Here is a 26,745-nt window from a genome sequence, read left to right as displayed (position 1 = left end):
AGTGTTGATGGAAGATGCTTAGAAGAAACCATTAACTTTAATGAGTTAAAATATCAATTGTGATCAAACTTGCTCTGCTTTATATTTTGTTTTTTACTCTTTGCATCCTTTTTGACATTTAGGAAATATGTGGGTTCCTAGCACAGAGTAAAATGAGACTTAGAGGGAAGCAGATGAGCACTCCATGTTTTAGATTATCTAGGTTTTTCTCCTCTTTGATTTGCATTTATTGAAATGAGATAATTGTAATGCAGAATAGTATTTGGGATCTTGTTTTCCTGGCTGCCTAGTAAGAAAGTGACCACAGGTTCTTTAGGAGCTGCTCTAATTGTATCTATGCAATTAGATGTCTAGATTATTTTCTTCAATCTCTGAAAGGGAGAAGAGACTGGGAATTTCTTGCTTCAGTTAAATTATGAAAAACCACTTGAAGTAACTTAAATTGCTTTTCAGTTGTTAGAAATTAGTGATTAAAAACCTAAACAAAAGGAGCTTTAAACAAAATCTTTCTCTTCCTGACTTCTGGAATAATTTACTTGAAATTTATCCTGAAATTGTAAGAATTGTTTAAATAAACTGAATAGCTAGCTAACTAAAGCCTACCCCAATTCAATGATATTTGTGATGTCCCCCTGTCTTATTTGCCTTATAATATTTATTATCATTATCTGATTATCTTGCTTGTTCATCTGGGGAAGAAATGAAATCCAGGAAGGAAAATGGATATTATTACCTTTTCTGCCTAGAATGTTAGCTTCTTGAGATCAAAGACTTTATCTTGCTCACTGCTGAGTCTGTAGCTTTAGCACAATGCTTGGCACATAGTAGGGCTTTCAGAAGTATGAATGAACGAATGAATAAATATTTCCATTTGCAATAACTTTCCCAGGTAAATTATTATTATTTATTATGATTGTTATTTTGCTATTATACAACAATACTGTGTACATAATTTGGATGCTGAACCAAAAAAATAAAAATAAATAAATAAAGTGGTATAGATCTAGGGATCAGGAACCCAGAGCTCAGTGGCAACATTTATGTGTGAACTTTTGGCTGGAAATATTGGATTGTACTTAGTGTCCATTTGTTGTGTGATAAGGTGAATTTAAGTGTTTGTAAGATACTAATGGTCCTTGAATTGGTTATTGAATAGAAGGCTATTTTGTGAGATAGCAATATTAGGCCTGAAAATATCCAGTTAGTGAATAAAAAAACAAACAAACAGAAATAGGGAGTTTGACACAAAATGGGCAATTAAATTGATAGAAATGGAATTGACATTTGAAGACTTAAAAAAATTAATCACTGGCAATTATTTTTCAAAACTTTTCTTCTTTGTTTCTTTGTTTCTTTCTTCTAAAACCCAGATTACTGTATAGGATAATTCTTTAACTCAGTACTAAGGAAATGGCAAATATATTCATATTATAGTCTTAATGAACTGAAGGTCACTTTAGCAGTGTGCTCTTTTTTGATATTAGGTCATTTTCTTTGGAAAAACTTAAGCACTTTACCAAAAGAATTTCAAGATTACTCTTCACATTTCAGTGAGGATGTGGTGAAATTGTACCGTTCAAAACATGAGAAACGAAGGTTCCCGGGAGACCGCTTGAGCACCAGGTTGAAGTTACAAAGAGTTGTTAGAAGACAGAATATAGCCATGTAATTCCCAGCCATCACCACTGGATTTTCTCAGTTATTTGGTCTGGTTGCTTTCTGTGTAGCAAAGAACCTGTATTTTTCTCTCATTAAGGTAAACTCTAAATTCTGCTTTGCCATGTGCTGAATGGGAATCAAACAAGAAGAACAGAGTTTAACCTTAAGAAACTTAATAGAATTGTATATAGAGAAATGGATCTTCTTGTCATAAGCACCTAACAATATGGCAAATCATGGGATGGATTTGACTGAACAGAGGCACTTGAAATGGCAGATGCCGTGACAAAGGGCCCTCAACCCTGGGGTCCCCTGGGCTAACGGGTGAGGCCAGACGCAGGCCAAGTTTCAACGGCGTCTGTAGTTCTTGTTTGAGAGTGAAAGGTATCCCAGGGAAACACCACAGTGGGGTTGGAAACAGAGTAAGATAAAAGTGCGCAGAGGAACAGAAAATGGGACTTCTGGGAGGTAGAGGAGAGCGCTAGCAGCACAGCGTGAAGAGCAAAGTCTGCCCAGATCACTTAAGTTCAGCCAGCACTTACTCAAAGAGGGATACAAAGGGTTAAATCCACCGAAGTTGGGTACACCAGGGAGGGGAACCTTGAATAATAGTTGGCTATTTAGCTTGAGAGAGGTGAACTTGATAATTCTAAAAAAATTCTCTTTGGTTGTGAACTGTCCATGCTCTTGCCCAGAAGTCACTGCTCCAAGCTTGGTTCCTGGAAGCCCTGGTGATTCAGGTGGTGAAGTGGCTTTAGGCTAAAATGGCCACTCAGTGCTATGTCTGCCTCTGGAATTCACCATCAATACCAAAAACACAAGTTTCTCAGAATCTACCTTCTGTCTCATAATCTCGTCTCCATACACCCCTGGCTCCCCTGGTCCCCAACCTGTGCCCCGTCAGGCCCCTTTAGCTGTTAACCCCCCACAGTGCATACACACAAGCTGTGGTATTCACAAAAGCACTAGTCCTGACTTTAGGGTAAGGGAGCTTTGCTGAGCTGAGATGTTGGACACCAGCAAGGCTCACCCACAAACCAAGGATCTGGCTTGAACGTATTGATTCAAATACATGCATTTGCAAGTTGTAGTGTGCCACATGTCAGGAACCTATATGTCACTTGAGACTAGGTGAAAAATAAAATATTAAATATGTATCAGTTATGGGTCTATTGTAATGTACATGGAAGTGCTTTGGAAACCTGAATGCCCTTAACCTTTTCTTGGTCACAGACCACTTTGAGAATCTAGTGAAAAACCTATACCCCTTCCCAAGAGAATTACACAGAGTATGGTAATACCTATAACATTTTGTGTAGAAGTTCAAGAAGTTCACGTATCTTCTGGTGTCATAGATTCTCTGACCTAAAGGGATTTAGAAATATAAAATCTTATTGTTTTTTTTAAAGATTTTACTGATTTATTTGAGAGAGAGAGAGAGAGCATGAGCAGAGTGAGGGGCAGAAGGAGAGGGAAAAGCAGGCTCCCCGATGAGCAGAGAGCCCGACATGGGGCTCGACTGGCATCACCACCTGAGCCAATTGAGCCACCCAGGTGCCCCAGCATAAAATGTTAGTAAGAGTATTCTTTTCACATTTAAATGAACAGCAGAATGTAGAATTGTACATTTAACATGATCTCAATGACATACTACAAATAGGAAAGTATACATATATATAGAAAAGACAAGAAAGACATGCACTAAGATGTAAATAGTACTTATATTTGGATGGTGAATTTGTGATTCATTTTTTTTTCTTTGAATTTGTTGTATTTTCCCAGTTTACTGATGTTTTCACCAGCTCATTTTCACAAAAGTGGCTGTTTATTGTGACCAATTATGGAAATACTGGCCAGAGCTTTCAAAAACAAATTTAAAAAGACACTGTAGTGGTCATTCTTCTGGGTGGCTGTCATTCACAGCATTTACCCGGCTCTGGGATCTCGTGATCTGTACCACAGGAATCTTCCTCCTGGTCTTCCAATTGGTGCGAGGGTGGGGGCCTGACTCAGCTGAATCAATCAGTGTCTTTTCTCAAGATCTTTCTGAACTGTAACTAGCAAGGAGCCAGCCAGTTCCTCTGTGGTGACAGAAGCTGTGAGTGAGGTCTAGAAGCTTTGAGGCAGGGCGGGGACACACTTCCTGCTGGTCTGCAATGAGAGAGAGAGTGAGAGAAAGACAAAGAGACACCTCATAGTTCCTGGTTCCAGTTGCCTGTGAGTCCAGCTCACCCTAGTCCTTCTTACATTTTGGTTTTTCAATTCTTCCTTTGATTTATACCTTTATTCTTCCAACAAATTTTCTTTTTGTCTGAACTAGTTAGAGCTGGATTTCTGGCACCTGAAACCAGCAAGTCCACACAATTAACAAAAGTACATTTATAAGTACTCAAGAATAAAATTTGACCCAAATTGTGAAATAAGTGAAATCGACAATATTTCGTGATACAGAAAGTGGCTGATTCTGGGTGTCTGGCACGATGCAGGACAGAGGGAGCTCAAAACGCAGAGACAAATGGAGATTATTGGTGCAGATCCTTAGATCCTTCTGTTCATTTAGGAGGTAGAACTTGTCTTCTTGGCTCTAGGTAGAGACAAACAATAACGGGATTGTTCAAACCTTGGTTATAACCATAAAAGTTACAGGTCACTTCTCTCATTTATGAATATGATGCTTGGGATAAGAAATTTACAAGTGAATGAAAGATAAACGTATTTTCTAATTCAACGAGCTAGAAAACAATCCCTTCATTAATTTGGCAACGTGAAGATATCTGAGCTCTGCTAAAGAGAAACTCTCAGCGAATTGGTAGAGATACTGTGCAAGAATAATCAACTTTACAGATGAGTTTGTGCTCTACATAGCTAATTCCATTTCAACAAATATTTAACTCTGATGAAAGTAGTTAGAAATACTGGGTCATGGCTTAATTATTCTAGGAATATTTGACAATGAAGTTTCAAATGACCTGCTTAATTAAAATGTAAGTCATTTGAGCTAAAAGCTCCAACTTCAAGTCCAGTTCTGTATATAGCCTATGGAAAATTATATTTTCTAGGAGCAAATGTATGTTTTCCTGAGTTTAGAAATGGCCTGCCCTGGATAATGTAAGCAAGGCATGATAGAGCTAATTTCACCTTTGGAGGCTGGTTAGAGTGGTAAAGCCAGAGGGAAAGAATTTTGAGTTCACGTCCAAACCGACTATAAGATAATGAGACCTAGATTTAAAAAAAAAATCAACATACTATAACCTACATACTCTAATTCAAGTAAAAGATATGTTCACATTTCTTGGAGGCTGAGAGATATCATTATCACAATATTGAGACTTTGAGTCATCTGATCTTCCATGCCTTCCACCTGATCTTCCATGCCTTCCATGCCATGTCTTTATTCTAGATTTGAGATTTAATGCTATAGCTATAAAATTAGCACTTTAGGCAGGCAGGGCTTTCAAACTAGTTTTAATCTCAAGTGTTTATTTCATTGTGGGTTTTGATATGAATTACTAAACTACTTTTAAAAATTGTACCAATTTTATTCCCATCAGCAGAGTATTTCATCATGCCCTCTGTTCATCCCATGCATTGGCACACTTAACTTTGTCACTAAAGTACCAACAGTAACATTACATTGCTTCACTTCAAATTTCATTGATTATTAATGAAGATAAACATTTTCTCTTGTTTCTAAGCCTTCTGCAGAGCTAAGTTCTGAGAAGTAATATGTTCTTTGCATATGTTTACTCCTTTTATTGATTTATGTAAGTTCTTTATATAGTAATTTCAATCTTTTTTCTGCCATTTTGCCACAAATATTTCCTTATTTTATCTTACTTTATTTTAAAGTAGGCTCCACTCCCAGCATGGAACCCAATGTGGGGCTTGACCTCATGACTCTGAGATCAAGACCTGAGCTGAGGTCAAGAGTCAGACCCTTAACCAACTGAGCCAGCCACACGCCCCTCACTGTTTTTACATTGTGACACTTTTTTTTTTTTTTAGCCTCAGCAATTCTCACTCTTTTTTTTTGTTATTTCTTCCATTGTGCTTACCTTTAAGGTCTTTCCCTATCCCCAAATCAGATACGTCTATGATTAGTGTTCACCCATACACTATAACATAAATCTTGTCAATTCACTGGATTGGAGAGACGTGTGTGGGGTAATAGTGTGAAATCATTTAATTTTGAATAGTATGTTTTTCTTTATGCTATTTTAAAAAGAGAGAGAAAGGAGGGCAAAATGGGAAGGCAAATATCCATCGTCTTTGAGATCCCCTGGTGTTTGTTAAGTCTGAGTCTGTGTAGAAGAGGAAACCAGCAGTGACTTGCCTCTGCCCTCGGAGTGCTTCTGGGCTTCAAGTTAGTGTTCTGGCCAGAGTCAGGAAAATAGCTAGAGGCCTGGATTTGCTAACAACAGCCCTAGTGCAAGTTACAACGAAAACACGAATGTCTCCTATCACACCTGACCATCAAGTGGATTAGGTGCCTGGAAATCCAGGGATGAAATGAAGGGCAGTCTTTTTGGGAAGGGAGTTTAGTGGAGGAGGGGGGAGCCTGGGGACCCTGATTTCCGGCATCTTTTGCTTCTGCCCTCCCTCTTTCCTTCCTCTCTCTTATGCTCTGCCCCACCCCCCTCCTGGCCTGATGACTTGGACATTAATTTACAAGGAACAGAAAAGGGGACATTTTTATATTTCCTCTCAACCGATTTTACGTCCATAATCCAACTTCACTGTCATTTTTCTCTCAATTTCCCTGAAACTAAAATTTGTGTTAAAAGTGGAAGGTAGAACAAAGTAAAGATCAAAGTAGGTAAAATATATGTCTTCTGGTTGAATCTCCCCATGAGAGGCTGGTGTCTGGAAATAGAGCTTCAGAAATGCCCCTAAATGTGGAACAGCTGTTTCCTATTTGTTTAATCAAACTCTTAGGCTAAGAGTTCAAGTGTTACACTGCCCTCCACTCACAAGGGACCCTGCAGTTCTTAAGTGATAAACACATCTAGTGAATGAAGGAAAATGAAAATTATTTCCCATACTTTAGCCATGGGGGCATAATTTAGACAAAAGAGCAATAGAAATGGAATCAGAAGGTTCTAGAATCAGTCCAGCTAATAGGCCACTTAACAGCCTCCTTGAGCCTCAGTTTCTATATCTAATAGCAGTCTATCCATGGAGTTGATACAGCATATTCAAAAGCACATGATCTGGAGCTCAAAAGTGCAGCACAGTATGTTCAACTGAAATAAAAGTTTACCTGATTCCTAAACTATCCAATCAAATAAACTATACTTTGTATTTTAAATTTGTGAATTCTAAAATATTCATTTAAAACTATTTTAACATATATATTTCAATGCTAAGTATTACACATAAAATCCTCTTTGAAGGTGACTAAAGACTGGACATTGATCAGAGGTTAGCTGGCCAATACTAAGAAATATTTATAATTATGGAAACCTTTTACTGTTTAATCACTTTAGTGAAAGGGAGACTCTAGGTGTACAGGTTAATCATTTTCAGTGTGAGAATGGTAACAAACGATTCCTATATTTCCTGGGATATATGGTTGGCAACTTTGTTTGAGGCTGATGCTCATGAGCCTGAGGTCAGAGATCTGTTTTTAGGCCAATCAGTTTTGCAATATTTTCTACCGATATTGGTCTCAAACAGTCTAAGACAGGCAGGTTTCTAATCCATCATCTTTGCTCAAAAAATTAACCAGGCCACCTTACTGTCTGTATGTACTTAACTGGAAGTCAAAGAAAAATTAGTGTAAAACAAAGAAACTGCAAGACCTGGAAAGAAAAGACTTGTTTTAAGAAGAAACAAAATCAAACCTGAAAACTCTGTGTATTTTGGGTAAATTAGAGCCATCTTCCCAATCTTTTTTTCATATAAAAGCACATCTAGAATATAGTTTGATTTGTATAATAGCACTCTCATGTCAACAGGAGGGAATGTAGGATGCAGTCTCAGCCGCTTGTGGCCACACAGAGGGCTGAGGAGATTGATACAATGCCCATTAGGAACCTTGCCTCTGAGGACAATGAAATCCAGGAAGGGATGAGCAAGCTCGTGGGAGGCAGCACATCCACACATCTCAAACTGAAATCCTCTGACCACTAGGGCAGCTCTCTCTCACCCATTGCTCATTTATATCACTTGCATCTCTGTCCAAGCTGGACATAGCTGAGTTAATGTTATATTTTCCTTTAGCTCCTTTTGGTCTATTCAACTCAACAAATATTCACTCACCTTGTGTGGAGTGCTGTTGGTTGAAACCAGTCATGGAGCCCTCTGTAAGTTCTGTCTTCTGTGCTTCTCTAACCTCTTAGCCAACCCCTGTCCACTCCCCACACACATGTGGAGGTCTACAGAGTTTTGCCTTTCGGGCCTTCACCCATTATATAGTCAGAGGCAGAATTTCACTCAGATGTTGCCCATCTTCTCTGTGCCACCCATTGGCCAAAGCCAACTAAGAGGCAGCAGGCAGGGAGCCCAGGTGACATAATGCACAGGGCTCAATGTCTCAGAATTAGAGCCTGTGAGGAGGGGCGGTGAATGAAGGAGAGCTCTGGGTGGGCAAAGGGAGAGTAGTCAGCTCACCTGTTAACTGATTTAGAAAAAAAAAATGATTTTCTCATGTTTCTTTAATATTCTGAAGAATAGAAAGTCATTTCTAAACTACTGAGGGTCCCTCATTGTCCTTAGAATGAAATAACAATTCTTCCAAAGTCATTGGCAGTCAGGATCAGTTATATCTTGCCTTTTCCAATATGCATCCTGGCCTTGTCACTTAATGGGCTAATGCAGGCTCATTATTTAACTTCATGGAGACTTTATTTCCTATAACATACACAAGGTACAATATCTTTCTCAAAGATCTGCTGAAAGATCAGGTCGTTGTGCTTCAGATCTGCCAGGCTATTTTTTATACAAAATCTGCTCTCCCTGGAAGGGGACGAATTCCACATGAAACCTCTCCCCTGTTCAAGTCTTCCCTCATCTCTTACCTTCTCCGTATTTAAGCCCCTATGCATGCTGATAAATTTTTGTACATTAAAAATATTTGGAGAGTACCCGAATCTTTTTCTAGTTTGGACTACCTTGCTGACAATATGGGATTTTTTTTTTTTAAGATTTTATTTATTTATTCATGAGATACACACAAAGAGAGGTAGAGGGAGAAGCCGGCTCCCTGCACAGAGCCTGATGCAGGACTCAATCCCAGGACCCCAGGATCACAACCTGAGCTGAAGGCAGACACTCAACCACTGAACCACCCAGGTACCTCACAATGTGGGATTCTTACCTTCCTCCTACATCTTTGTCTGTTTCATTGTACTCACCTCATACTTACAGCTGCAGCCCGTGGTATGGTATTGCCTGAGGGTTATTATGACCGTCAAGCCACTGCATGAGGCAACTCTTGATTATCGAATCAGAACTTCATTCATGTTGTAATTATACAGCACACTCAGGAAAGATGATCTGATAAAGACTGATTGTAAACATACTATAGTAATTTAAAAATAATGGCAACAATACGAGAGCAGGTCCCACAGCTTGGGAAAGAGAATACCCTATGTGCACATTGTGTTTTAAATACGCTAACCGAGATGATTGCCTTCTGGGCCATTCTCCTGCAAAGCACTGAAAGAAAGTAAGCAGGTGTGGGAGAGAAATTAAGTTTGGAAAGACTTTGGGATTTCCTGAGTAAATTGTTATGGCTCCGGCTCCCCCTAGTGTGCTGAACAACATGGGTACCCCAGTGTGCAAAGGCTGAGTTGAAGCTCTGGAGCTGAGCATTTTTTATCTCTAGCCACCAACCTTACCTGAACAACTTGAGATCTCCATTTTGCCACTCTTTGCTCCCCTAGTGCGTAACCAACCACAGATGAAGTGGGGCAGGTGTTCTTTATCCAATCTGATTTGAGCACCAATCTTCATGGAAGTCGTGAATTGATTCGAGGCATCCAAATAATATTAACAAGTATTTTAAAATTACGAAGAGTTTCTACTTTCTCGTGAAGTAGGGGAATATAATTACGGTGCATAAGCAATTGAATTTAAATAAAATGTTAAATAGCTAAAAAAGGTGCATAAGCAAAACTGAAAGATGATTCCTTGTTTTTTTTGATTTCTTGCTTTTTTTTACTAAAAATGTTATTTGCCCCCACCTTCTATTTATCAAAGTGTTAATCATCTGCAAATATATTTTCCTCAAGCAGGATACATGGACCACTTGGAAGACCAAACACTGAACCATAGCAGAAGGAAAGCGCCTCTTCTAATGGGGGAAAAATGACACATTAAAGCAATGTTTCTTCAAGTGTAATCTCCAGAACACTAGTTCCACAGCTATTAATGGGTCTTACTTAATAAGGATTTCATGACAAATAGTTTTGAGAGATGTGGGGTTTGGCAATGATAAACTGATTTTTTTAAAAAGATTTATTTCTTTATTTCAGAGAGAGAGAGAGAGAGAGAGCATGAGTGGGAGGGCCAGAAGGAGAGAGATTCCCAAGCAGACTCTATGCTGAGCATGGAGCCCGACATGGGGCTCGATCTCACAACAATAAGATCAACCACCTGAGCTGAAACCAAGAGTCAGACAATTAACCAACTGTGCCATCAGGTGCTTCAAGATAAACTTTTAAAGACTGTACTATTCTTCCAAACCTTTAGTGTGCTCTTAATTTTTTTTAAAGATTTTATTTATTTATTCATGAGAGAGAGAGAGAGAGAGAGAGGCAGAGACATAGGCAGAGGGAGAAGCATGCTCCATGCAGTGAGCCCGACATGGGATGTGATCCTGGGTCTCCAGGATCATGCCCTGGGCTGAAGGCAGGCACTTAACCGCTGAGCCACCCAGGAATCCCTTAGTGTGCTCTTAAAACACGACTGTACTGTGTGGCACTGTGAACCATACAGCATTTTCCAAATTGTTTAACACAATGATTTCTTTTTTCATGCCTATCTCAGACACTTGGTTTGTGAATGATCTTTTGGAAATATGCTCTAGATTAGAATTTCATTAACCTTCAATCAAATATGGAGAAAAAAATAACAAAGTATGCCAGAGAAGGAAAGGAGATGGTAAATTTGATATAAGCAGCAAATAGAATGGCTGCAAAGAACTTTATGATCTGTGGAAAATTAGTTAACACCACAGATTTAGAGTCCTATACTGACAGTCCTGTAATGGAGTGAGAAGGATTAACTATGCTGGACACATCACCAGCCTACGAAATCATTACTAGATTTCTCCCCAAACGTCAAAGCGGTGATGCCATTTTAATAATGAGAAAGACTCCAGAAAGTACAGTACCCCATTCTATCGGGTTTTCAACCTTTAGTAAAACTTCTCTTGTGTACAACCTGTACTAACTGACATGGATTAGGTTCTTTATCATGAACAGGATCACAGATACACCGGGTACTTTAAAGAAGTTAGAAGATGCTTGTATTTAAAAGCCGAGTTAGAGAAGATTCTTATAATGCAGAGCTACACAAACTCTTCCCAAAGGGACTGTTAGAGAAAGCTGGAAATCCATAAAGGGGTTTGTTTTGGATAATGGCATGGGATAAGGATACTGACTCATGTCCACTAGAATGTGCCTATTCCTATTGGCTCCATTCAGATTTCTGAAGTACTGCTTTCCATGGACTCATTGGCATGTTAGGTAGCAACATGAGCAGACGTGAGGGGTTGGGGGACCAATGGACCTAGAATTGGGTGTAATTGTAGGCTCTCTTGCTGAGGACAGACTGTTTTGTGAAGAAAATGAACGTTCATCAGCCCCAAACGGATTGTGTCTTAGCATATGGGGGTCGGAGGATGGGACAAAGTTCATCCCAGAAGCAACCCTTGGTTTTCAATGGCCCTCCTATTTTCCAGCTGGGCTGATTTCAGGCATGGAGAGGTCAAGTGATTTACTTAAGCGCCCAGTGAAAGAGAGCAGCTGGGAGGTGAACTCGAGGACTTTGCTGGTGTGCAGCCTGTGCCCTAATCAGTCAACAGCTCTGCTTCCAGGTTCTAGCCCCTTCTCTAGCTGCACCACGCAGCCAGCATGCTGTGTCTGGCGCGGCCGACCTCCCGGCTGTCTCTGCTCATGACTGGAAGAGGAGGCGTGTTACAGGTCAAGTCTGAATGTTCTGGCAGCACAGTGCAAGGCAGATTGCTCCATGCCTGCTCAAAGCATACAGTGTCTGGAGAAAGCCAGATTGAAGATAGCTAAACTCACACGCCAAGATTCCAAAGGAAAAACTTAGCTCACATTTTTCCTTTGCACGGTGATTTTTCTTCCCTTCCTTTTTTTCTCCCTCCCTCCCCCTGCTTTTTTAAGGGAATCCCCATGTTTACAAGTTGAAATCCAAAGTGCACAAGTGGTCAGTTCACAATTCTGTGACCCATGAACATCTGTGGGCTCGGGTGTTCCTCGGGAATCAGCAGTGCGGGGAGCTGGGAGCCAAGCCTGCCCTACGCAGAAAGGAATTCTCTCGAATAAGTGAAGCAGTCAGGGAGGGAAGAGGCCTGGGAGCTCTCAGGGCCTGGGTACTCTCTAGCTCTGGTTTTCTGGGGGCATGTCCGCACTCGACTTCCACTAGTTTTATGATCTGCATTTGACTTTATTTTTTGAGGCAGGACCTTCTGAAACTCCTTACAGGACGTAGAATATGAATCATCATTTTGCTTTTAAGAGAAATACAACTCTATGACCTAAGAGGGGCAAAATGTGGCCCCAATCTAGAAACTCTTAGAACTTCTGTCTTTTGGGAGAAAAATCTAAAATGAAACATGTTTATTTCAACACCTGTGTCTGAGACCCTAGGTGATTGTGGGGTCTCCCTCTGTGGGAGGTCCCCAGGCCCCACACCCAGGAAAGCCACATGATGTGGCAGGTGGTCTGGACGTGGCTGAATGTGCCTTATCCTTTGCCCGGATTTCAGTCAGTAGAGGGACTTGGACTATATCATCATTCCCAAGTTTTGATTTGTTCAATGTTCAAAAGGTAATTAAACCCTCAATGGAAAAAATGATGTATTTGTGTTTGTCTGGACCTTCGATTCCTGACATATAAAACCTGGCCAGAGGACCACCGAGCCCCCACTGCTCCAGGGGTCTGGGATTTTAGCTCATTTTTCTCCTAGTCAAAGATGAGCTCCTCTGCTCTAACTTCTCTGTTATTATCTGGGTGTTCTGAGAACTTTGTCCCCACAAAATTCCTATGTTGAAGTCCTAACACCCAGCACTTCAGAATGTGGCTTTATTTGGAGATAGGGCCTACATAGGGGTAATCAAGTTACAGTGAAGTCATTAGGGTGGGCACTAATCCAATACGAGTGGTGTCCTTATTAAAAGAAGAATTCGGGTACACAGGTGAGGCTGTGTGAAGACAAAGGGAGAAGACGCCCAGGTACAAGCCAAAGAGAGGCCTTGGAAGAAACCCACACTGCCGACATTTTGCTCTCAAACTTCTAGCCTCCAGAAGTGTGAGAAAATAAATTTCTGTTGTTTAAGCCGCTTAGTCTATGGCACTAAACACACTGAGCTCTACCACAATGACTTTTCTGAGCCGTGAAGGAAGTTTTATGTGTTTTTCTTAACAGACTCCCGATACTGGTTTTAGCCAAAAACAGGCTTTTCTTTTGTAGGATATTCAAAAGACTTAAAAAAATTATTTTCTTATCAGATGTGAAGTTATTTTAGTAAAATAAATCCTCTTTGCTTTTACTTGAAGAGAATTTCATCATTTTGACCCACAGAACAATTGTTCTGAATGCTTATGGACCATTGCTCTGCCTTCTGAGAAATACTACCATCATCCACAAAATTCATTTAAAGCCAAATAGTCCACTGGATGAACTTTAACAGCACAGTCATGAAGAACTTCAGACTAAACAAGCAGCTCTGGGGTGGGGGTGGGGGGGCATGGTCTGAGTTTTCTTCAGTACTTTTGTCTTTAAAGATCACCTAGAGTCAAATGTCACGTGACTACGTTACAGAACAAATTAAATGACAAAGAAAGGTAACCATTTGCCACTTGCTCAAGGTTCAGACTCTTACTTAAAGCATGTGATTACCAAAATGGGGTTTTCTTTCATTCAGTACCAAGATTCTGATTCTTTCCTTTTACGAAACAGCCACACGTAGTTGGCATGTGTTGTCCACTTGCTAGAAAGCCTGGGGCCTCCCTGACTCTGCAAGTCCCTTTTGATGCAGCTGTGAAATTTCACAGGAAGAGGGTTTCTGGACCAAAACTATTTGCTTGGTAGGTGAGAATCACCCTGCTTTTAGGCTCTACCTGTCAGAGAGATCAGAGTACATGCTAAGAGGCATGGTGTGGCATCTCCTTCCTTGCCTGTGTTAGGGAAGACATGCAGCAGAGACACCTGGCATTGGGGGTTGAGGGTTCTGCTGAAGCCCCCCAACACCAAACCAACCAGTGCACATGGAGGTCAAGTCAGCTGCTTGGGATTGTATATACACAACTAGATGAATTAAGGCCTAACTCTAGTTTATTTTTTCAGCCAGCTTTTTGGTGTCATCCCATTATAAGAGTTTATGGACTTAAAAAAATACATTTTTCTAAAGAAATAAAAAACACATCTTGATGGAAAAAGTTTATCCACTTAGGAAGGCAGAGGGCGCTGTGAAGAATGGCAGGTACTTTTATTTCTGGCTCTCAACAGAATGGAAAAAAAATTAGACTTATTTATATTCATTTATTTAAATGGATAATGAATAAGTTAAGGAACACTTCATCTCAAACACAGATTGCTTTTATTTTAGCTAAGCTCATGTTTCAGTTCCATATATATTTTTGAATTTCCATCCATGTCAAACACCATTTTTTTCTTTCTTCTTAAAAAAAAATTTACAAGCACTTTTACGGCACTCAAGGAAAGTAGGCTGAAGGTTCATAATAATAATTTTCCTTTTAAAAAACATCCATCAGACCAAAATAAAATCATTTTAATTAACTCTTTCCTGAGTAACTGAAACCTTGGAATGTGCTGAAAGGTTATAATAAATAAGGCAGTCAAAGATCAACCAGCTTAAAATGTATTTTTTAAATTAAACTATGTAAAATGTACAATATATTTCATGAAGTACAAACTGCGTTGGGCTCGGGGCCAAAGAAATGTTGTCATGTGTGCCAATAAACTGATGAAGTGCCTGGACTTTTAGGACTTGGAGGCTATTTGTTGGGACAAAATAACAGTAAGGCCCCACAAGTGAATCTGTCAGCATCTTTTGTTGTGATGTTGTCATGATCACTGCTGACAATAAATGCCTTTAAACACCCAGGTAGAAGTGCTCGTGTGAACTTACACTAGGATGATGCATTTTTAAAATGACCAATGGTCCTGATATTCTGACACAAGCAGAGAACACTAAGCTGATTCAATTTTATTTTCAGAGAATGAGCTTGCACAATATGTAAACGAATTATCATTCTTTATATGCGATTTCATAGAAATGACTCACAATGTACCAGGCCGTCGTTCTTGGTTTTGTTTTTAATATGACAGCTGTTCTCTGCATTGCTTTTTAAGGTATGCCTAATGGTAGGGCCCTGGTCCCTCTAAACAGGACAAAGGATATTTCCTCTTCTAAGAACATTTTTCTTAAGCACGTCTCTACCCCAGTTCTCTGAGGCAGAAAGGAGGCCCACCAGTGGCCAAATGCTGGACTTTGTGCCTCTGTGGTCTCAGCCTTCACTGGACTCCTGTGGGGTGGAGCCTTCTTAATACATCTCATGATAAAGTAGCTTTAGTGCACACTCGACAGGTTCCAAATGACTTGCTTTATATCTTGGCTACCATCCAATTTTAGTGAACGAAGAAAAAACTCTAGAGAGACTTGTTGGTTTCTGAAAAGTAGAAAATGTGTAGCTTGTGTAAAGTCAGTCTTATTTACTATTAAGTATTCCCAACTCACACTTTTCTAGTGCTCTTAAAGGGCTGGCTCGAGGGGAGAAAACATGAAGGAGACAAAATCTGTTGCAAGTATCCTGCCTACTGTCACCACCTGCACCCCTGCTTCTCAGTTGGCTGTAGGCGATCCACCCAGGAATATAGGTATATTCAGGGCTGGGGGATTAAAGATGAAAACCTTTTAGAATTCGAAGACTCACGGGATCATGAATTAGTGGCAGATGATGGGAGAGAAACGGGAAGAAGAGATATTTGGAGCAATGGAACTGCACAACGGCTGTGCAGACCACTCTGGGGGCGGACAGCTACTCATTGAGCTGGTCAGGTAGTCTCTTACCGGAAGCTCTTGCTTCTTCTCTTCTTGATGTCTTAGTAAGGGTTTTCAGGAAAGAGCTGCTTCCATAGGAAATGGGGCTGTCATTTCACTGCTGCCTGAGTAGAACTCAGTACCCCTTTTTACCCAAACCAGGTGCCTCTCAAGGGATCCAAGGTGAAAGACGCTAGTTACCGTGGGACCCAACTGGGCCGGGGGTATGCCTAGATTATGCATTGTCTGTGGAGGGCTTAGAACTTCTGCCACAGGAGTCACATGCCAGAGCTAAACTGGGTCCTGCGTTTCCAGTGAAAGCAATGCCAGGGAGAGAGATGTTTCATACTGGGTGCAAAGAACACAACCAGACCTGGTATTTCCAGAGCTGATCTGCCTCACCTACACTCTTCCTTACACAGTAAACTTTCTTTTCCCTGCAATGCTACTTTGATATCAGTCAGAATGGTGCTTGGGAAGGGAGTGTCTCAATGGAGCTTGCCATGCACCTTGACCTTCAAAAGTACTCAAGGCTCTGGATGGGTTGGGGGTACGGGACCAGCATACTTGCTCTTTCGGAAAGATGTATGCTGCCCTCAGTGAAAGTGTCCCCTGATTCGGACCAGAAGCAGAATTCTACCCATGGGGGTGGAAACCACTCATCCAGGGGCATTCCCCCCTCTTGAGGTCCTTACCAGTCTTAGCTTCTCCTTAGATCCTTCTAGAGTGGATTCCCTGGTCTCTGAAGTGGTTTTGTATTTCTACCAAAATAGATGTCTGGATGTTACCTACCACTGAGGTAATATTTTTACAAGTCATTCTACAAATGATAAGTTACTGGGCTATGGGCTGTATTTCTCCCCCTCCTCTCATTATACTAGAGGGAAAAGCTATGTTATGATGAGATGCCCTGGGATGGTGCCATCTAGTGTACCTGGGAAGGACCCAAGGAGCCAGGAAGACACAATGCAGTTCGACAAAATAAGACCCGCAAAACCGGGCATCTCCCAATGACCCCAACATGTGGGAATGTTTTGTTCTTTTTAATGCAGCTGAGCATTAATTTAGTTCCTTAATGATTTTTCTCCCCCCCAACCCCCACAAAAGAACTTTCTGGAAAAGGGAGACACAGCCAGTGGAGGCAACACAGTGCTGGCATCACCTCTTATAAATATCTTCTAGCCACTTCTCATCGTCTTGGTTCTCGTCATCGATCGGCTCCTCAGTTTCCAGTGGAGTTGGAATAAAGAACTGGGGTCTCAGGGGGGGCCTGCTGACATGGGACTTGAGTCCAAACTTGCGCTTCAGCAAGTGGAACTGCTCTTTGACGTAGTGGTAGAATTCATACTCATATCTCATTCGCTGGTAGAGAATCTGCACGGCCTCAGGGGAGGGGACAGTCTTCTTCACGGTCACAGTCATGTTTCCAAGTTTCCTATGCTCTGGAAAAGAACCGGGTTGCACATGAGCAGTCGTCTCTAATGCTTTTGCTCAAAAGGAATAAGGACAACGCCCCGCATTACATGCCTAAGACTGGCAGCTCCTAGAGAAAGAAACTGCAGAGCTCGTGAAGAATAGAAGGGAAAAATGGGTTCCCAACAATATTTAGAAAGATTTCACCATTTTCTAGGAGTTAATATCAACATTAGTTGACTAAACATAAATGATCCGGCGTTCTTTCCATGGGAGGCGAACTATGTAATTTGATCACAATTCAGTTATAAACAAATGATACATTCTTTTGAACAGCAAAATCTACCCAGTTTCCTTTTTTACTTCCTGTTACACACATCAAGGGCTTTACTTTCAGGAGGATGCATAGGAAAGAGCTCTCACCACTTTCTAATCATCTTGTTTTTTCTTTTAAAGTATTAATATGTACTATTGACAGTTTAATTTGGTATAAAATTTGTTTGTGCTTCATTATTTCAACAGGACATCTTTATTTTTCAAGAAAAATAAAGGAAGAACTACTAGATTCCTTAAAATATGATGTTAACTGTTGTGAATTTTGAATGCTTTTAAAGTTGTGGTAAATTATAACTAAAATCTGCATAGTTTTATATTAATGACTACTACTACTAATGTTATACGTATTTTACATGTAATGCCTAACAAAAATGTATATATGTATCACAAAATTTTAACCCTATTAAAGTGTACATTTCAGTGGCATTAATTACATTTATAATGTGGTGCAAACATCATCACTACTTCCAGAATTCTTTTTTTTTTTTTTTTTTAATTTTTTATTTATTTATCTATGATAGTCACACAGAGAGAGAGAGAGAGGGAGGCAGAGACACAGGCAGAGGGAGAAGCAGGCTCCATGCACCGGGAGCCCGATGTGGGACTCGATCCCGGGTCTCCTCCAGGATCACGCCCTGGGCCAAAGGCAGGCGCCAAACCGCTGCGCCACCCAGGGATCCCTACTTCCAGAATTCTTTCATTGCTCCAAACAGAAACGAAACTGCACACCCATTAAACTCCTTCTAACCCTCCCCAGGTAACCTCTAATCTACTTTCTGTCTAAGAATTTGCTTTCTTAGGTACCTCATATAAATGGACCATGTAGTATGTCTTTTGCGTCTGGCTTTTTTTCATGTAGCATATGTTTTTCACGTTTTCAAGGTTCATCCACATTGTATATTTATCAGTATTTCATTCCTTTTTTGAATGAACAGTATTCCATTGTATGGATATGCCACAATTTGTCTATCCATTTATCCATTGATGGAAACGAGATGTTTCTACTTTTGGGCTATTGTGAACTTTTGTACGTAAGTATTTGTTTGGGTCCCTGATGTAGTTCTTTTGGGCATCTACAAGGAGTGGAATTGCAGGCTCATGGTAATTCTGTTTAAATATTTGAGGAACCACCAAACTATTCTCCTCAGTGGTTGAACCACTTTACACGTCCACTGCAATGTATGAAGGTTCCAATTTCCCCAAATATTATTCTATAATTCTTATTTTAATGTTAAAAAATTACAGCCATCCCAGAAAAGTGTGAATTTGTACCCCGTTGTGGTTTTGACTTTTATTCTACTAATGACTGATGATGCAGAGCATCTTTTAGTGTGCTTGTTACATTTGTGTATCTTCTTTGAAGAAATGTCTAGTCAAGTCCTTTCCCTATTTTGGCATTGGATTGTTTAAATTTTCATTTTGGAAGTTATAGTTCTTTATAGGTTCCAAATATTCTGCATATATATCAGATAAATGATTGGCAAATATTTTCTCCCAAATCATATGTTGCCTTTTCACTGTTGGTAGTTATTTTTGATGAACAAAAGTTTTTAATTTTAGTGAAGACCAATTTATCTATTTTTTTCTTAGATGGTGTTATGTTAAAGAAATCATTGCCAAACCCAAGATCATGAAAATTTACCATATTTTCTTTTATCATATATTTTAACTAAAACTTTTGTCATCAAATTGGAATAGGTATATTATTTACCAAACATAACTCCAAATGGCTGCTTCTAAAATCAGATTCATCACCTGACAAAGGCATGTCATTTTTTAGGCTTTTTGAAATACCTTCTGAAACCTCCAATAGCAATCCTAATTTCTGAAGAAATTCTCAGAAGAAAAATGGCCTCATTGAAATAAAGGTATTGTTTTTCCAACTGAGTCTCTTGCAATCCACATGTGGGCATATGAGTTCTAGAATTTTTGTTAAAGAATTTGGCATAATCTCTTCTAAAACAGGTTTATGACAGAACATTCTATAACATTTATCTTCTCTGTATATATTAACTATAGCTAATCTGAGGTGAGACACGTTAACATGTCTATCCCTTTGGGTTTTCAAAACACAGAGTTTAAAAAATTGGTATTAAGGGCAGACAAGACACAAGAATTTTAAGTTAAACACTGAAAGGCACAAGAAACATAATTCACTCATTTCTAGATTCCTACAATCCCTTCCTCTTGAAGCACTCTAAATTGTGTGGCATTTTGTTATTTTATACCATAAAAAAATACTAGGGTTCTTGTGATTTTCAAATAAACTCTTTAGTTAACCTATTTGGTCCAACCTGGTCCAAAAAGAATGTAAAGAATTTTTCAAAAATACATATGCTACAATTAGCTAAATAGTTAGGAACAGGACAAAGGGAGAATGAGGGTTGGAAGTTTGGTATTAATGGTAACAGCTTTCACCCCATTTGGAAGGATCTCCCTAGAGCACTGCTCCTACTTCTTGCCCAAGTCCCTCTTTCAGGTGGGGTGGGCCAGGTACCAGGGCCAGAGGAGTTTCTCTGCATTTTGGGGAAGGGGTTGAGATGCCATCCCCTCTGGAAAGAGTATGTCTGCCTGCTGAGACTTTACACCTTCCTGCAGAGGAGGTGAGGGCTTCCAACCATGCCTGTGACTTGGTGGGCAAGTCTGTCAAAGTCAGGATGGAATATGATCAGCCCACTTCTCGCACATAGGCTGCATCTTCCCACCCAGCTCAAACTGGTAATAAAATTGACATTTGGATCTCTGCCTCCAATGTCTATCTCTCAATTAGTTTAGAACCCAGAAAAAAAAAAATAGAACCCAGGCAGGGGGAAATGAGTGGTATTTGTTAGTCTCTCAAACCCCAGCATCAAGTAACATAAAATGCACATTGTGAAGTCCTAAGCACTTGGGCAAGAGGTGGGTTGAGAGTGCAGCCCTAAACTTTCTAACAACAGAGAATTTAACATTGTGAGCTGCACTTCATTTTCACCAATCTTCACATCCATTCCTAGTTATAAAGCACAGAGTAATATCTTCATGAATTTTCATAAGAAAAACTGTCACAAAAATGGGCATCATTTTAATAACGCCCTTCAAGTATTTTCAGCCATGAGTTTCCTGGGTGAAAGAGAAAAATGGCACATCCCAGGTACTCAACTCAGGCTTGATCAGGGAATACACTCCAGAGTAGAGGCTCTTAACTCTCCTGAAAACCTGATTAAAGCTCATGCTCGGAAAGACAGGGAGCATATACGGGCTTCCAGAAGCCCATATATGAATATCTTAGGCAATTTCTTAAAAGAAATCAGACTGCATTTCCTTCTATGATCTTTCATATATCTTATTTATTCTAGTAAGTATTAGTTCTGATATGATTGATAAATAGTGGAGTTAGCTATTTTATGTGTTGGTCAGGTATATTATATAGCCATTCACACTGCAACAGCAAAAACAGAAGGCCTTGTATTTACATTTTATGAAAAGGGAGGGGTTAACAGTGCCTGGAACTTAAACAGAAGGCCCTCCTACCCCATTTTGGAGGAAGATCCAAAGAAATAAGCATTGTGGAACCTACATCTTTGAAAAGAAGTGATTGAAGATCTGCTCTATTGCGGGGCCTCAAAGCTCTTTAAAGTTGAAACACAATTTTCCTAAAAATGATACACAGCAAGTGTAGTCACTGACCACAAAACCACCCAAGAGAAGCGCCCCCTGAATTGTTATCCTAGAACCAGGTAACCTCTTAGACTAGCCTTCAAGATAAACTGGAGAAGATAAAATGTCAAGTTGCTGTAAAGGGCTATTAACATCAAGCCAGCAAAATTTTGGAAGATTTAAAAAAAAAAATGATAGTATGATGGAGTTACACATTTCCTTCTTTGATTAGGATTAGGTAACTGGGTCAATTGCTATAAAGCTACTCCTAGGTCATTGCAGCAAAACTCTCTTCCCTGCATGCTTTCCTCTAGAGCTGAGGATGGGTGATTTGGTGGGTGGGCAGAGCAGGTAACCGTCTGTCAAAAGTAACAGCGTGTCATTCAAGGACAAGTGAAAAGAACCAGGTATATCCACATCATTAATTAGCTGATTTGGCAAGGAGTGGTGACGGTCTCAGCTAGCTAAGCCTGATCTGTTGTGCTGTATTTTTATAGGAACAGCTACATCGAATGTGTGCTACAGTTGTCCTAGTTTCCTTCTAATTGCTCCCTTTCAACTCCCCATACCCAGACCTCTTTCTCGGCCTGTCCTTTCAGTGTCAGTGCTCTTGGCTGCTGGTCTAGCCCTCCCCTCCTCCCTCTTACTCTCCAGTGGTGTCATCTAAACCCTCTACCCTTAGTTTTCATACCACTGTGGACACAAAATCAGAAGTTCATAGGAAATGATTACAGCTCCCCACCTCCTTTTGTTTCCCATGGAGCTGCCAAATTTAAAAGGAAGGTGATTGATACTGCCAGAGGATGGTGTCATGGTCAGAAATAAGTGCTTTGTTTTGTGAAAGGAGAAGCAAAGTTCAGACTCAACTAATACTATCATGAACATCTATTAGAGGTTTGGATTATGCCCATATGCATGTTATTTTATTTAATATTTTCAATAAACCTATGAGGTGTTCTGACCCTCAATTTTGCAGATGCAGGGGCGGGCGGGGGGGGGGCAGTGTACAAATTCTGGGAGATTAAATGACTTACTCAGGGTCACACTACTAGTAAGTAAGCGACGGGGCTGGAATCTGAGACTGGACCTCCATTTGTGTTGAGGTTTCCACTAAGTACTGGGCCATAACCAGTGAAGCTTTCATGAGCCTGCAGAAAATTATCACCTTCACATGGAAAGACTAGAGGGAAGTTTGCCTTGTATAGTTAGTAGAGAATTTTTAAAGTCACATTTCAAAGGCCTATGGTTATGTGTCTTGCTGTACAATAATCAGTGCTATGGAAAAGTCATTCCATTGCTAAGTGTCCCATATTTTTGTAAAATGCCAGACTTTCCCTCCAAACAAAACAAAGCTACGTGAACTGTGGAATCAGCCTCTCTCCAGATTGCCATAATAGCAGTTCTAGAGGAAGTTGTTAGGATTTTTTGGAGGCTGTTCTTATTTCAGCCACAAGACAATCATGCTTTAAAAAGCTATTCTTATTATTAGCATCCTTTGGGAAGTGAAGTAGCCCTTGTTAGGTGGGCATTTGCTGTAGAACGTAACCAACAAGAAGTGAAGACCTACCCCACAAACATTCTTTGAAACTAGCAGGAACTGAAAGATGACTTCAAGGGGCTCATGTCTCCAGTCCCCACTGGTGAACACTTCAGAAGGAGGAGACAAATTCAGGGCTCTTTTCATGGAAGCAGGCACAGCAAGGAAGCAGCCTCAGATCTGACTGGCAGGCTGTGTTATTTGGCCTGTGAGGTATTTTTTTTAGAAATTGACTAAGTTGTTGTAAGCCTTGGTCTATTTCACATGGAAATCTGGATCTCTGGCTTGTCTCAAAGTGAGGCAATATTCTTCTAGAGCTGAGTGTGGCTGCCCACCTCCCTCCCCGAGAGAGGCCAGTGCTCTCCATTTTTTCCAGACCCCAAATGCCAGTCCATTCTTTTATGTTACCTCCTTGGTTGCTATAAAAATTTGAGTTTTATGCTTCTGCCTTAAAGATTTGGAAATTCTGGCTTTCATGAATCTAGGAAGCAAGTCCTCTATGTCAAAACGAAGGCTTCAGGTAGTCCTCATTCCTGTGTCCAAGGTTGTCTCCCTTCTTTTTTCCTGCAGATATTTACTGAATATCTTATTGCTCCAGACATGGGAGTTATGAGCAGTGAATGAGACTTTATCATCATGAGCATCATCATCAACAGGCGTTTTTGAGAGCTTTCTCAGGGCAAAGAATGTGAGAATTCTAACATCCTTCCAAAAACCCCAATGAAGGAGGCTCTCTTATTATCACCATTTTATAGATGTGACATTGGAATTTAGAAACTTGCTCAAGTTCACACAGCTGGTAAGTGGAGAAGCCAGAAGTTGGGTCTGGACAGTTAGTTTGGCTACTGAGCCCAGACTCTTGACCCCTCACGTTGTTTATGGCTGAATGGGGCTCAGGGTCTTAGAGGAGAATCCCTCCTCATGAGTCTGCTCACGATGGGAGCGAACAGGGCATTTTATTCTGGCTGCTTTGATGGTGTCAACATTTCCTTTCCTCGGTCAGAAATCATGAAAAGACAAGCCTAAGGTGCTTATCTCCACGATACTCTGCATGGAGCTGGGTCTCTCATAACCATTATTTGACTATTTAATTATGAAGATCTGCTGTGTGTGCAAGTTTGAGCGTAGGGGGTAGATCTGTGTATGTGTGTGTGTGTTTCAACCAAAAGATGGAAAACTTTTAGGAGGCCTCTGAGGCACTATGAAACTTCTAAAAAATTTCCCCCCCTAACATCCCCAGCATTGCATCTAGTTATTCTCCTAACAGAGCCTGTTATGCTGAGAAAGCCCAGGAGAGAGGTGGCTCCCATCTATCTTTGTATTTCCACAGCTCAGCACCTAGGGAAACACAGCACCCTGTTCACATGCTTGTTGAGGGAGTGAAAGGAGCCAAGAGAAGGAAGGGGGTGTTGTCAGAACCACAGAAGGCTTGGCTGTGCCTGTGATGCAGACATAGCCAAGTGGGAACGAAGGCAATATTTGAATGTTCTTAATAGCAAATGCCCAAGAGGCCCATGATTGCTGGGTCCTTAGCAGGAAGCAGCCGACCCTCACATCTGGGATTTCTCACCTTCCACTGGGGTCTATAATTTCCAGTGTTTAGCTTTTTGGTCCAGTTGCCTTTTTGGAATGATAGCGCTGGCCAAGTCATGTTTTTCTGCTCTTGTACTTTAATTAATCAATATATTTTGGCAAAGAGAAGCCGGGGTTTCAGGATGTTTTTTTATTTTCCCCCCATTTTTCTTATTTACTTTTAGGGAGTGGCCAAAGACTCCCCTTAATTGTTTTCATAATTGCAGAAGATTTCCTTAAAGTAGGCATTGGTTTTTGAGCTGTGAAGTGATTAAAAGGGAAAACCAACCAATTAACCGACAAAAACCAACCTCTGACCTTTGTATTTCAATAGCAGAATAAAGATTCTTTTTCCTTATAGACATGTCCAAAGTCACCAGAGTCAGGACTATGTGAGGACAGACTACGCTAGGCTCCCAGACTCTGTAGGGTCTCTACTACCAGGGACCGTAGCCCTGAGGAGTGGTAGTAGAGCCCCCACGGAGTCGTTATGGCCCTGAATGGGGTTCCTTTTTATACTGCTGACCCTTGATAACATAAATATTTATAGCTGGTCATCCAATGTCAGTAGAGGAAAAAACCCAATATGATACTGAAATCAGGAGATGGCTGAGTTGAGTCAGCTTTCCACATCATTAAAGCTTTATAGATAGTGGTGCAAACAGCTCAAACCTTCCTCTACCTCACTGTCCCTCCACAGTTCATCAGAATAGCATGCCCTTCTTTGCATAGAGCTCTGTAGATTCATGTGTTTCCTCATGGCCTCTCATTGCCTCACACAGTCCTCAGGGCAGCTCATTTTACCTATAGATCCCGAGCACTTGAGAGGTCACAAGACTTGCTGAAAGGTGTTTGACTAGGAAGTGACTGTCTTGAGACTAGAAAGTAGGCTTTCTGATTCCCAGCCCAGTGCCTTTTTGCTATATCACTGGCTGTTAATTTCCAATTGAGTGGAAATCTATAACCACCCACTTCTCCTTGCCTTGTGTGTATTCTGGCATTAAGGGGGTGGGTTGAAAAGAAGGGCTTGAGTGTTCTAAGTCTAAGCTTTGGTAAGTCTGGGAGGATCTGGTGAAAAACTTGCAAGCCAGCAGAAATGTTTACAGACTGAAAGTGACTGTATCTTTTTCATTTTTGGCTCCCCAGCACCCAGCCCCACGCCTGTTCCATAACGACTGTCAATAAAGGTTTGTTGATTTGAAAGCTGTATGTTAAATCCATCTGTAAGACTGGATTAACCCAAAGGGCAAATTTTGGTGTTGACTGTACATGTGTTGTTTTTGCTAAATTCTTTCCTTAGTTGAGGGTCCTTCATGAGCAAACTTTCCATTTCTAGAAATCAGAGCACTTTAGGATGGGCTGATACAAGGGTTTAGGATCACAGGGTGCTCTGGAGAGGTAGTAGTATTTGCTTTTCTTAGCCATTTTATTGGAGAACACTATATTATAGTGACAGATTGCTTACATACACTTGGCGAAGCTTAAGAAATACTGTGATAAGGGACATCTGCCACAAACGTAAATACCTATGTAGGAACATAATATATACCACAACCTCATCGCTAATGAGTTTATGTTGTGTATTATTATTACAGCCACTAAGTAAAGAAACTCAAACATGGATGAAGCAACAAGGCATTGGTGTGACCTAATTTTGCTATATTAACACTGTTTGATTACTCAATTTGCCATCATTTTTGGTACTTTTTCAGTGCCACCTTTCCATTTGCAGAAGAAATATTTCACTTAGGACTTAGGAGTAAGACATTCATTCAGATCACATGCACTTGACCCAAGTTTCAAGGGCTTTGCTATGGATATAATTTGAACTGTGGCTCTTTGACCACTCTTGAATGCTCCCTGGAAGAAGAACTTCAGGCAGGATACAGGGATTATCCCTGGAAAGCTGGTGTCTCAGGGAAGGGACTGCATAGGAGAATTTCTATAGCCCCCTTAGACACACACCTACACTCAGCACCAATCGCATCCATCCACTCAGAACACATATGGGGTGAAGGCGCTAAGGCTCAGTTTCCCAACTCAATGCTCTTCCCAAGGCACTCCTAGGCAAATACTGGGAGTTTAACTTTTGAATGTGATGATAAATATCACTTATCAGTAGCTCATTTGTATGCAAGACTGAGCAGTGACAAGCACAATGCCTCCAACATGGCTTCGAGCTGAGGCCATGAACGGATTTGGCTTTACTGCCTGAGATCTGGACAGTTTTGCAAAAGCAGTGGCTCTTTCTACCTCTGCTGCATTGACATTATATTTGGACTGGTTCATAATCTTCAGAACTCTCAAAAGTCCCTCTAATATAAATAAAAAGGAA

The 26,745-nt window shown here is 40.5% G+C and overlaps 1 protein-coding gene and 1 long non-coding RNA gene across 3 annotated transcripts in view; one reads left to right on the top strand and one right to left on the bottom strand.

The window, feature by feature from the left end:
• Window positions 1-26,745, top strand: part of LOC144313413 (uncharacterized) — a 78,903-nt gene that overhangs the window by 13,292 nt on the left and 38,866 nt on the right. The gene's annotated exons all lie outside the window — the stretch shown is intronic.
• The window catches only part of UST (uronyl 2-sulfotransferase), a 304,369-nt gene continuing 292,059 nt past the window's right edge, over window positions 14,436-26,745 (bottom strand). The window contains exons 8-9 of one of the 2 annotated variants that reach the window (XM_077896447.1): window positions 17,079-17,358; window positions 14,436-15,545 (exon numbers count right to left, since the gene is read on the bottom strand). In XM_077896447.1, coding sequence (XP_077752573.1) covers window positions 15,446-15,545; window positions 17,079-17,358 — 380 coding nt within the window. In that variant the 3' untranslated portion in view covers window positions 14,436-15,445. Of the gene's footprint in view, window positions 17,359-26,745 lie in introns of both variants that reach the window. The other variant, XM_077896449.1, reaches the window with a different exon arrangement.

This window comes from Canis aureus, chromosome 1 (genome assembly GCF_053574225.1).
Source record: "Canis aureus isolate CA01 chromosome 1, VMU_Caureus_v.1.0, whole genome shotgun sequence".
Lineage (NCBI taxonomy): Eukaryota > Metazoa > Chordata > Mammalia > Carnivora > Canidae > Canis > Canis aureus.
The sequence above is the reverse complement of the archived record's forward strand: the minus strand, read 5'-3'. Positions and strand labels throughout refer to the sequence as shown.